At 40.1% G+C, this 12,392-nt stretch overlaps 1 protein-coding gene across 4 annotated transcripts in view; it reads left to right on the top strand.

The window, feature by feature from the left end:
- MTRR (5-methyltetrahydrofolate-homocysteine methyltransferase reductase) overlaps positions 1–12,392 on the top strand; it is a 119,286-nt gene that overhangs the window by 92,025 nt on the left and 14,869 nt on the right. For all 4 annotated transcript variants that reach the window (XM_054018114.1, XM_054018112.1, XM_054018115.1 and 1 more), the window contains one exon: positions 5,675–5,793. In XM_054018114.1, coding sequence (XP_053874089.1) covers positions 5,675–5,793 — 119 coding nt within the window. The remainder of the gene's footprint in view (positions 1–5,674; positions 5,794–12,392) is intronic.

The following is a 12,392-nucleotide window of genomic DNA, read 5'->3' as shown; positions in this document are numbered from 1 at the left end:
ATTTATATTCATCATGCTCTCAGGCTCATTAGAAATAAGTGAAATACATGATATGTGGCAGGGTACTGTATAATCAGCATACCAAAAACGAAGAACAACTGACACCAAAAAGTTTAGGTCACCATCTATTTGATTAAAAGAGAGAATCCAATTGCAAGATATCCATAGTCAGTGGTAATTTGTCAAATTTACTAGAGCAAGACCTGTCGTACAAATTATCTTAATTTTTTAAAAATTATTTTCAAGGGAAATTGACTAAGTGTGCATATGATGTAGTTCATCCCAGCTTTCAGGAACATCTTTGATTTAATATATCTGATCTCTTTTTAAGTTACTACTGGGATATAGGAAAGGGGCCTAAACATATGGGGGGTGTGGTGGGGGAGAAGAATGAAAGGTTAATTACTACAGTGGGCTGAACAAAATTCTAAGGTGTTTTCTGCTGTGTAAGCTAAAATTCAACATAGATAAATGTGCAGCAGTACACATTGATTGCAAAATATGTAGAATACCAATACAAAATGAATGAGGCTGATGTTGAGCAGAAATATACTAGATTAATTACAAACTCTTTTAAAAATAGATGTGTGTGTATATACCATTTGCAGAAGCAATATTAAAAAAATCAAACCCCCACACAGTATTGGAATACATAATGGCAAAAGTAACTCACTAACTATGGTTATATAAATACAAACATCAGCTTCCCCTGCTGATGAAACATAGGGCTCTAATATTTTTAGAGATATGATAAAAGGGAGCTGCTCACAGGGGATTAAACAATAAGAACTGAACACAGAGTTATTGTTGTTATTTTTAAAAAAACTTGTTTTACATGGTAGAGCAGAATTTCTTAAATTTTGTTCTAACATTTCTCTCCTTAATCTTTATAAATAAATAAATTTGGGACCTCCCTTAACTAAGGACCTAATCTTGCTCCACTGAATTAATTCACAAAAATAAATTTGCCATTGACTTCAGTGGAGTAGGTTGAGTCCCCCCCATTATTATTATTTATATAAATTGTGGTAAGGATTAAAGGCCCCAATTTGGGATTAGGGCCACACTCCACTAGTCACCATACACACACAGCAAAAAGATGAACACTGCCCAGAAGAATTCACAATTTGAAGTATAAGACAGGAGACAACAAATGGATGCAACAAGAGGATTGGGGGAGCACAACATAGCAGTGAGATCATAGAATCATAGAACTGGAAGGGACCTCAAGAGGTCATCTAGTCCAGTCCCCTGCACTCAAGGCAGAACAAAGTATTATCTAGACCATCCCTGACAGGTGTTTGTCCAACCCGCTCTTAAAAATCCCTAATGATAGAGATTCCACAGCCTCCCTAGGCAATTTATTCCAGTGTTTAACCACTCTGACAATTAGGAAGTTTTTCCTAATGTCCAACCTAAACAGCCCTTGCTGCAATTTAAGCCCTTTGCTTCTTGTCCTATCCGCAGAGGTTAAGAACAGTTTTTCTCCCTCCTCCTTGTAACAACGTTTTATGTACTTGAAAACTGTTATCATGTCCCCTCCCAGTCTTCTCTTCTCTAGACTAAATAAATCCAATTTTTTCAATCTTCCCTCATAGGTCATGTTTTTTAGACCTTTAATCATTTTTGTTGCTCTTTTCTGGACTTTTTCCAATTTGTCCACATCTTTCCTGAAAAGAGGCTCCCAGAACTAGACACAATACTCCAGTTGAGGCCTAATCAGCAGAGTAGAGCGGAAGAATTACTCCTTGTGTCTTGCTTACGATACTCCTACTAATACAGCCCAGAATGATGTTTGCTTTTTTTGCAAGAGCGTTACATATTTGACTCATATTTAGCTTGTGATCCACTATGACCCCCAGATACCTTTACACAGTACTCCTTCTTAGGCAGTCATTTCCCATTTTCTATGTGTGCAACTGATCCTTCCTATGTGGATAGGATGGGCATTATCCTTTTCCAGTCTTCTGGAATGTCTCCCTCTTCCATGACTTTTCAAAGATAATTGCTAATGGCTCAGATATCTCCTCAGTCAGCTCCTTGAGTATTTTAGGATGCATTTCATCAGGCCCTGGTGATTTTAAGACATCTAACTTGTCTAAAGCGACAAAGAGTCCTGACGCATGTGGTGGAAATTTCCAGAGGCAGAGGTATTCACCCCCGAAAGCTTATGCTCCAATACTTCTGTTAGTCTATAAGGTGCCACAGGACTCTTTGTCGCTTTTTACAGATCCAAACTAACATGGCTACCCCTCTGATACCTAACTTGTCTAAGTAATTTTTTACTTGTTTTTTCCCTATTTTAGACACAGATCCTACCTCATTTTCACTGGCATTCACTATGTTAGACGTCCAATCGCCACCAACCTTCTTAGTGAAAATCAAAACAAAAATGATTTTTACAGTATAACAAACAGCAGTTGCAATTCACCAGCTGCCTAGCAAATCGTCATGTGTTTTGTGGGCATCACAGTTAGGTGGAGTTGAAGGAGTGATTTGAAGAAGGATAATGTAGTGGCTTTGTGATGATTTTATGTACATGTGATGGGGTATACAAATCCCATACTGGGCCACAAGGGTTAATGAGCTGCTCTGGGCTCAGCCAGTCCCACCCTGCCATACCTGCAGGAGATGCATACACTATAGATCAGGGATCTCAAACTCAAATCACCAGGAGGGCCACACGAGAACTAGTACATTGGCTGGAGGACCGCACCACTGACACCTTTTCATATAAAGATACAAAAGTCCCCCCCATCCCACCCCCAGCCCCACTCTATCCCTTCCATGTGGCCCCGCCCCTGCTCTGCCTCTTTCCACCCTTTCCCCGCCCCATTCCAACCCCTTCCCCAAAGTCCCCACCCCAACTCCGTCCCCCCACTCCTGCCCTGCCTCTTCTCCGCTTCCTCCCCTGAGCGTGCGGCTCCCCGCTCCCTCCTGGAAAGCGCTAAGCGCCGCCAAACAGCTGTTTGGCGACAGAAGGCAGAGGAGCAGGGACGCGGCGCGCTGGGGGGAAGCAGGGGTGGCAGGTGAGGGGAGCTTGGCGACCGCAGGAAATAATTCCGGGGGGGTGGGGCAGGGAGCTTGGCGGGCCACAGCAAATAACTCTGCGGGCCGCATGTTTGACACCCCTGCTATAGATGGTGTTAAAAGGGAGCAGAACAGCTCATTTGTGGGCAAACCAGGGAAGAGAGCAGACCTGCAACTTGCAGCTCCTGAGGAAAGGGCTGAGGGAAGGCAGGATCTCTCTCAACAACAACTGCCGGAAGGTTCCTTCTTGAGGGAAGAGAGAACCTGCTTCAGATGCACCCTGAGAGGGAAGTGTTTCCTTCTCTCTTTCTCTCTCTCATATGAATTGTGTTTGTGTTAATTCCCCTTGGGTTGTTTGTGGACTACCAGGACAGGGGAGAAACTGGGAATTGACCTGGCCATAGGGCCAAGTCACAGCAGGAGGCAGCTGCTGCCCTGAGAGAGAGAGAGAGAGCTGCCCCAACAAGCATGGCCCCAAGGAGGCATTCAGTGGTGAGCTGACCCCCTTCATACCTCCTTGCCACGGACTGGGAATTTTGGACAATAGCGGAGTGGTAGGAGGTGATCCAGGGAGGGCAGCCTCAAGGCACTCCTGGGTGTCAGACCTTTGATAGCCCTCACAGGGCCCTAGGCCGGAACCCAGTGGAGTGGAAGATCCCTGGCTCCCCTACCAACCCGCCCTCCACCCCGCATGTTGAAGGGTCTAAGCCCTGACAAGGCAATGCTCCCCACAAAAGCAAACCATCACAGTGCAGCTACTCTTATGCAAAAGGGCGGCATTTAAGAAATCACAGAGGTGCCTGAGGAAAAACTTCACTAATGGACATTGAATGTTGACATCACTGGCAGAGCAGAGGTGGGGGTTGACATGATTGGTTTTAAAAGAAAAAGACACAAAGCTCGTGTTTGATGCAGCGAAACAGGGGGAACCAATAGAGGAATGCAGGGGAGTGTAATGTGGTTAGAAGGATGATCCAAGAAGATACTCGTAGTGGCATTTTCAGTGGATTTAAGGGGGCAAGATTGCATTTGTCAAAATCAGAGAGGAAGGTGTTGCAATATGTGAGATGTTGGAGAGCCTGGATAAGTTTTATCTGTGTGGGCCGACAGAGCCAGCTTTAGGGCGATTCAGCCGATTCCCCGGAATCGGGCCCCGTGCCCCTAAGAGGGCCCCGCAATGTCCCGAAGGAGCTGCCGCTGAAGTCTCATCGCTGCTGCGGAGGAAAGTCCCTCCACCGAAGTGCCACCGAAGGCACCGGCAGCCAATTGAGCTGCCGCCGAAGTCCCGGCACTGGCGGCGGCGGCAGCTCAATCGTTGCCACTGTCTTCGGTGGCATTTCGGCAGAGGGTCCTTCCTCCGTGGCAGCAATTGAGCTGCTGCCAAAGACAGTGGTGGGACTTCGGTGGCAGCTCCTTCAAATTGGGCCCCGCAGTACCTAAAGCCAGCTCTGTGGGCAGAGGGAAATCTGGATCTTGGAAGTATTTTGCAGGAAGAAGCAGCAAGATTTAGACATGGTCTGGATGTGTAGGTCTACAGAGAAGGCTGAGTCAAAGATAATGCCCAGACTATTGACCTGAGTTGCAAGGAGGATGGTGGTGCTGTCCACAGTGATGGAGAAAAGGGCCTCTTCTAAGACAGATGTCTTATTTTATCTTTTATTTTTTAGCTGAACTAGTTCAATTGGGTGAGCATTGGAGTGAAGATCTAAAGGTCCCCTTTTCAAATCTGGCTTCTTGTGGTAGATTCTCTATCACTGACAATTTTTCATCCAACATTGGATGTTTTTCTAAAAGCTATGCTCTAGGAATTTTTTCAGGGAAACTCTATGGGCTGTGGTATACAGATCAGATTAGATAACCACAGTGATCCCTTCTGGCCTTAGATCTGTGAATCTCTTCTCCCAAGCATCCCTTTGAAAACATTCTCTCTTAATTTTAAACCTCTGGACAGGGGAACCCTGTTAACCTTGTTTCTAGCTGGGTAATTATTATTTTCAATTAAGATGGCACAAACAGACCAATATAGAGAATATTTAATGTTCAACAGATGGTTCAATTTTTGTTGAGAGAAAAATGTGTGTGTGTGTCTCTCTCTTCCCACCCCTCTCACAGGGAGTCAGTTTTACAGTTCCAGAGACACTCACATTTGACTCTCTTTTCCATAATAATAAGAGATGATGGGAGCGTGGGTCACAAGTGGAAGGAAAGAAACAGTTTAAGATTAGCACCAAGTACTACAGATCAAAATTTCAAGAACCTCTAAAAATGCCTCTCCTAAATTTGTGATTGTATCAGTTTTCATATTCAGAAACTCATGTTTCTGTGTGCATTTGCCCACTTTTGGATATATGAATAGATAGACTACAAATTTGGCATCCATATTTTCTGAGATCTATTTTAAATTTGGTCTCAAATATTTACATGACTTCAGTAAGCTGGGAAGTTTAAGCAGACTACAGTCATTCAAATATAATTCATTAATTTGCTCTGTGTACATGTGTACGCGTGTGCATGTATGTGGGAACATATATATATATAAAAAGGTAGACACACACAACTTTCAAAGTTCCAAAGACCACATGATCATTTGACTGCCTCCAGAATTCCTTCAGTTATATTATAACAGTTTTTAATTTCATTCTAGGTCTCTATTTTTGCTCGGCCAATCAACACTTTCCACTTACCTTCAGATCCATCTGTCCCTTTTATGATGGTGGGTCCAGGAACTGGAGTTTCACCTTTTATTGGTTTCCTGCAACATAGGTATGTGCTGCATTATTACATGAAAAGCTGACAGTTTGTTATGTTAAGGAAAATGTTTCATAACATCTGGAGCTGGGTAGACATAATGGGTAACTTTCTTCAGTTGTTTCTAGTTGGACATATTCTCATGCCATTTATTACAATATCACTAGGGTTTTTGTTGGAAACAATTTTATTTTAATTTTCATAGTGTCTAAATTCCTGGAACACGTTCTGTTTTCACATAAATGTGCCGGATATACGGGGAATTGGATGGTTCAAGGGACTGTTAAGAAGAAACAAAATCTTTCATTTCTGGGTCTTTAGTAGGAGACCAGAATAAGTCAATAGTTATTGAAAGTTGTTACTGTGCTGTTGTTTGACCTAAGAGAAATAAATTAGTATTCTCAGTTCATTTCCTTCAGAACTGGAGTCCACATCACAAAACTTACCATGGCAAATGAAATTTCTTGACAGCCTTGCTGGCAGTCTTATTTAAGAGGCCATGTATTGAATGGGCATGGAAATTGGAGTCCCTGCTGACTCTAGGGGTATGTTTAAATGGCAAAACAAATACCTGTAGCAGCAAGTCTCAGAGCCTAGGTCTACAGACTTGGGCTTATGCTGTAACGCTAAAAATAGCTGTGTAAGCATTCGGTCGCAGGGTCTGAAATCCTAGAGAGTGGTTTTAGAACTCAAGGTCCAGCCCAAACCCAAATATTTAAACCGCTAATTTTAGCACCATAGCATGAGGCTCAGTCTATAAACCTGGCCTTTGAGACTCACTGGTGTGGGTTTTTTTAGCTGTGTAGATATACCCCAAGAGGTCCCACCAGGTGATGCCTGAAGAACGTGAGCAAAAAATTTTAGGGATACATACCAGTGCTCCTGCTGTTCCTGTTCTGTGTATGAATAAAGGGCATTGTACCCCCAAAACAGATGTAGGGTACCCCCAGAATAGTTCACCGATTGTCCCCTCCTGTGTTTACTACGGATTTCCTAAAAATAACCCACTTATTAACCATTCTGTTTTCTTAAGGTATGGGTCTCCAGGGTAACTAAGGAAATACCTGGAGAACATGAATACAGCCTTCCAATAAATGACTGACAGAAACAGTATTTTTTTCCAAAACAAAGCATTTTTGGATTAGCATAAGCAATAATCTCTAATACAGTAGTAATCTAAAAACACAAATCCCTTCAACAAGTTAAAGAGCACCCCAGCCGCAATAACATACAGTTGAAATGATTCTTAGTGGTTGCACCCTGTCACAGATGGCCAGTGTCACAGGCTGCTGACAGCAATTTCTATATGCTTTAAATCTTATACATTTCTTTCACTATCAACACTCATACATATATCTTTATTAATCCACACATGCACACTAACACTATACTATGCTTTTCTATACTGCACTATAATTATAACTGGAAGCTTACTCTGTTGACTTCTGCTGCTACTGCTGCCGCAGCTGTTTCTTCAGGTCTGCTGCTGTTCTTCTCTGCTTTGCTCTCTTCAGTTCCTACTCTTTTAGCTGTTCCACTGACACACTGCCTTTTATAGTGTCCTGTCATAACTTTCTAGACTCATGACATCATCAGATCTTTCCTGCCCATGCTCAGTACCAAACATTATCTCACATTCTTGAACGCATGCCAACATTCCACGCATGCTCACTGCCATTGTTTACCCAAGAGTTATGATTACGTCATCTGACCTTTTCCTTACTTTTGACCTTTCCCCTACTTTTGTACTGCACACGCTCAGAAATATCATGTGACCTGCAGCTTTCAATCGTGACTCCTGCTTATTCAAAATGGAGGTCAGAAATGCAAGATGGACTCTGGAGAATTTCTCCTGTATCAGATTCACTCTCCAAAGCAGTCAGTCCAGCATCTTTTATTAAATGTACTATTGAAAAAATCTGTTTAGCAAAGTACAGAAAAATTACAATCCTGTCAGTTGAAAAGTGCATCAAATGCACAAACTACAGAAATTCATACTGTTAAAGAGATAATGTACATGATGTCTAATTTATCTGACTAGTAAAATAACCTGATGTGTAATCTCAGTTTCTTTATTTTATTATTCTGGTGTTAGTTTATAATCATACTCATACATTCTCCCATATTAATAGGAACAAAAGAGGCATTGTATCCACTTTAACATGCAGTAAAAATGATACTTAGCTGGTGTATGGTTATGCCAGAAACAGCAAAAATAAATATCAGTAATAAATCATATTCTTCACATTGTGACGTTAACAAGAGATAGGACTTAATATCTGGAAAAAAAAATTGTGTGGTGTTGTTAGTCAAGAAGTAGTAATTTCACTAGCCTCCATGTTTATGAGGGAATAAACAGCTTCTGTGTACTGATGGATTTTATAGACCATATTTTTGGGGTTATTTTATTATAAGGAGACAAGAAAGACAGCATACTTTTTAAAAAATACTAAAGGGGCAATAGTTCCATAAGTTCAGATGGGAATTTGTTTTATTACGCTGGCTGTCTTCTCTCCTTCCTTACTCCTTCCATCAGAAAATAAGGAACTCAGTATAAACTTATGTATTGGTATAATATACAATATTTTTTGGCAAAGCAAACCTTCCTTACTGTAAAATATACTGTAGTTAGTGGTTAAATTACTTTAGGACAGGGGACATCAACATATATTTCTGGTTATCTACCAATGATACACTTATACCTGTGCCCATAACATACAGTCAAGTACAGAGGAGACCTTTTCCCTTCTGTTCTTCTTATAACTTCCATTTATGAGGGGAGCAGAGGTGGATTTTATTGCACGTTGCTGAGTGGCTGAAGTTAGTTGGTCCTGTGAATGTCGTGGAGATGCGTGGATATGTACTGATTGTCTTTTTTAATGGTGTAATTAAATTTTGGCTTCAGGTTTTTTTAAGCTTTTCACTTATTGAAATCAAATAGCATATTCTCTGAAGCTCAAAAAGTAAAATGACATTTTAAATATTATATACGCTATGCACAGATGCCCTGGTCCTTCAAACACTAGTGTTTGCAGGAGCAGGACCATAATCAACAAAAGAAATTCCACACCAAGACAGATTTTACTTTCTGCTTGTGTTTTGTCTTTTCAGCATTCAGCAAATTCCAGATTTGCTCATTCTAGTTTATTGGCATTTCAACTAATCAGGCTCCTTTCCTTGAGCACCACAATATTTAAGCTCAAACCAATCCATTTTCTAATTAATATGTATTCTGTAATCAATTAGTCACCAATATATTTTTCTCCTTCTGTAAGAAAAGGAGCCATGAAATATTTCCTGGAGTCAGTTTTAGAAGTGCTTTCAATAACATATTTGTAACTCATCTCTTTCCCTTCTTCACATGTCATCTCACCTTCTTTATTTTTTTTTTAAATTTAAACACCATTCAAAGACTTTATCTAAACTAAAACAGAAGCAAGAGAGCATCTGTTTCTGTGGTGGTTTATTGTTCACCTGGTCATATTGTGTGGGAATAGTTACTATATGAGCCATTATAAAGAATAAATAATCCTATCTAGAGTTAACACTCCACTACTTAGATATGTATGATTACACAGAGGAGAATTCTGAACAAAGTTTATTATTACCTTCAGAAATAGAGGACACAAGTAAATATTTAATGGTAAACATTTCCATGGGAGATCATTGTTATTTTACATGTGGTATTTAAGTGCAGTACCATCAACTCAAAGCTTGATTATTTTTGGAGCAGGTTTGTTTCATATACTACAAATACTGCAATAAAATATTTTTTGACATGTTGTTTTTGGACAATAGCCCAACCCTTTTTTTATGCACTGATGTGGGCTAATTCCCATTCATTTCTGAAGAGTTTCAAACATACATAAAGACAGTTCTTCTGTTATTGTAGGAAAGTAGTAGATTTGCAGAGCTTTTGTGTGTGTGATGGAAAAGACTATAGTTTTTGGACTCAAATCTCTGCAGATCTATTTTCCAGCCTGCTTCTGACTTAACATATAGGTTTAAAGCATGAACTCAGTGCTTTTGTTTTTAATTTACACTGTGAGATTTGGAAGAGTAGGTGATGATGTGTCAGTAATGGGGAAAAAAAACCTAGGGAAGTATGTGTATGTGAAGCATGAAATTGAATTGTTGCAATGTCAAATGATTTTCTGTTGGGTAATAAATTCTTAGGAAAATATTAATCGGGACAGGCAGAAACTGCATTTGCTGATGTAGAGGTGTTTAAGAGGATTTGTTGTCTAAGTTTACTCTCGTTATTACTACTAAAGAAAATCATAAAGTGCACTGTTTAACAAGCTAATATATTTGCTGCTGCGACTAATGTTCTACATATTATAATGATAGCAATAGCCTGTTGTTGTTAAGGGGCTGTTTGGGACAGCCAGGAATTTTTAGGTTTAATCAAATTTTTATGTAGTTACAAGCCAAGGCATTTTAAGTTTCTAATGCTAGTCTATAGCCCCTGAGGGTATAATGACCTGCTGAAATGTTTTGTGAATTTAAAGCTAGTTTAAACATCGCAACGTCAGTATATTCAACCTAAAGATTTAAATAAGTTTACAGCTGTGGTTGCATGAGTCAGGGCCAGTGGTCATTTTCAGTAGCTCTTAAACATGTCATCTCAATTATCCTTCAATCCACTCTTGAACCAGGGAGGAGAAGCAAGACAGGTTCCATTAAATTTCTCTTCAGTTCAGTTTTCTTCAGATGTTGCAGCAGAAACTTGTCTAGAGTGACTTCTGATCAGGAGAAAAATCATTTGAAAGAGCATACCTAGCAGCTAGAAAAATCACAGCAAAAAGGAAAAAAACATGTTATCAGAACCTAAGATGCACACACACAATATGCTCAAACAGTTCCACCTTATTTTCCATTTATTGATTGATTCATTTGGAAAGGTCTTATTAAATTTATTCATCATGGTGGTGGTAGTAATACTTTTGCTGTTATAAAGCACTTTTCATTTGTAGATCTCAAAGCATATTGCAAAGGTGGATGAGAATTGGGGCCCTTACTCAGCAACACACTTGCATGGGCTTAAGTGCTGTATTGAACTGGAACGTTGGTGAGCAGCACATTTATCAGATTTAGTCTTTTAACAAAAATGTCAACAAAATTTCCAAACTGAAACTGTGATTATTACAATGTGTGTGACACACACACATTTCAGAGGACACAAAGTACACAGTGATTGAGAGAAAGTGAAAGGGCATCATGCTGCTTTATGTGCTCCCATTCCTTCTGAGCTGAATTTAAATACTATTAATTTCCTTTCAAACATAGCACATGCCTTCTTTGTAGGAATAACATTTGATACAGAATGATAAATTCTTTACAAGAGGAAGGATGTGTGCAATGGTTAGAACAAAAGACTGGGAGCCAGAACTCCTGGCCTCTATTCCTAGTTCTGTTTTGTATTGTGTGACCTTGGACAAGTCTCTTGGACAGTCTTTTACCTCAGGTTACCTATTTGCTATAATGGTATGTTTAATTAGCTTCCACAAATAGTGAGATTTAATTATTGTTTGTAAAATACCAGGAGATCCTTAGATTAAAAATGTAAGAGCAAAGTGTTATATGTGGCTTGTATAGATACCAGGTGTACTCTTTCAAGTTGTGCATGAGCATATAAAAGGCAGAATTTGGCCTTCTATATATCGTCTGACTTCCCTGAACTTTCTGGAGGACTCAGACTGATGCTCAACTGGTATAAACTGGCAGAGCTTCATTATATCAATGAAGCAATGCTAATATATGCCATTTGAGGATGTAGTCCTGAATGCATAACTGTGAAAGCTGCTACATCCACACATGACTTCACACACCATCTGTATTTCCAAGGAATCTCACACTCACCTTTTAAGCTGTATTTGAATTGGTAGATTTTCTTTGGTGAGTGCCCTGATGCCTCCTGTGACTCTTTATAAAGTTTTCCTTCCAAATACTGTGAGGAGCTGACCATAACAGAATACTAATTATTTAAATTTTTCTGTATTGTTAATTTAAAAAATGTTGCCTTCAAAGTTGGCAGAAATACATTTTAAATGCCTGCTAGGACACTATGACAGTGTTATCAGACATCCTTTTCACATGATAAATAGTAGTTTAAGTGTTAATTTTCATATTTAGCACCCAATCCTGACCATGGCTGGAATCGTCTTTTGGGGCATGTAGGTTATCAGAAGTGGCTGTGCAATGGGAGAGGTTAGGTTGGTGTGTAAGAGACTGAGGAAGGGAAAGGAAATGGATGCACTCAACAGCATGAAGCTGCAAAGAAGATATAAATGAACAGCTTTATCAATGCGTGAGGAAGAAACCAAAACAACCAACAACGCTGCAATATACTTTGTAGAGTGAGATGGTGCTCTCTCTGCTTCTTTCCCTCCCCTCCTCATTGCCACTGCAGGGGTAGGGATAAAGGGTTCCTCTCACCCCCAGTGTCTTCTAGCTAGCTCTGTTTCTGAACTGAAAGCCAAGAAGATGTCTTCAGGCTGCACATTTCCTTTATCAATCCTTCATGTTGGACGCAATCTAAACCTTTCCTCCCATCTATTTCCCCACGCTGGGATTTTCAGATGCAAGCTGTAAGCCTCCCCAGCATCATTTTT

This window comes from Malaclemys terrapin, chromosome 2 (genome assembly GCF_027887155.1).
Source record: "Malaclemys terrapin pileata isolate rMalTer1 chromosome 2, rMalTer1.hap1, whole genome shotgun sequence".
In the NCBI taxonomy this organism is placed as follows: Eukaryota; Metazoa; Chordata; order Testudines; family Emydidae; genus Malaclemys; species Malaclemys terrapin.
Note: the sequence above shows the minus strand (reverse complement) of the source record. Positions and strands in the feature narration are given on the sequence as shown.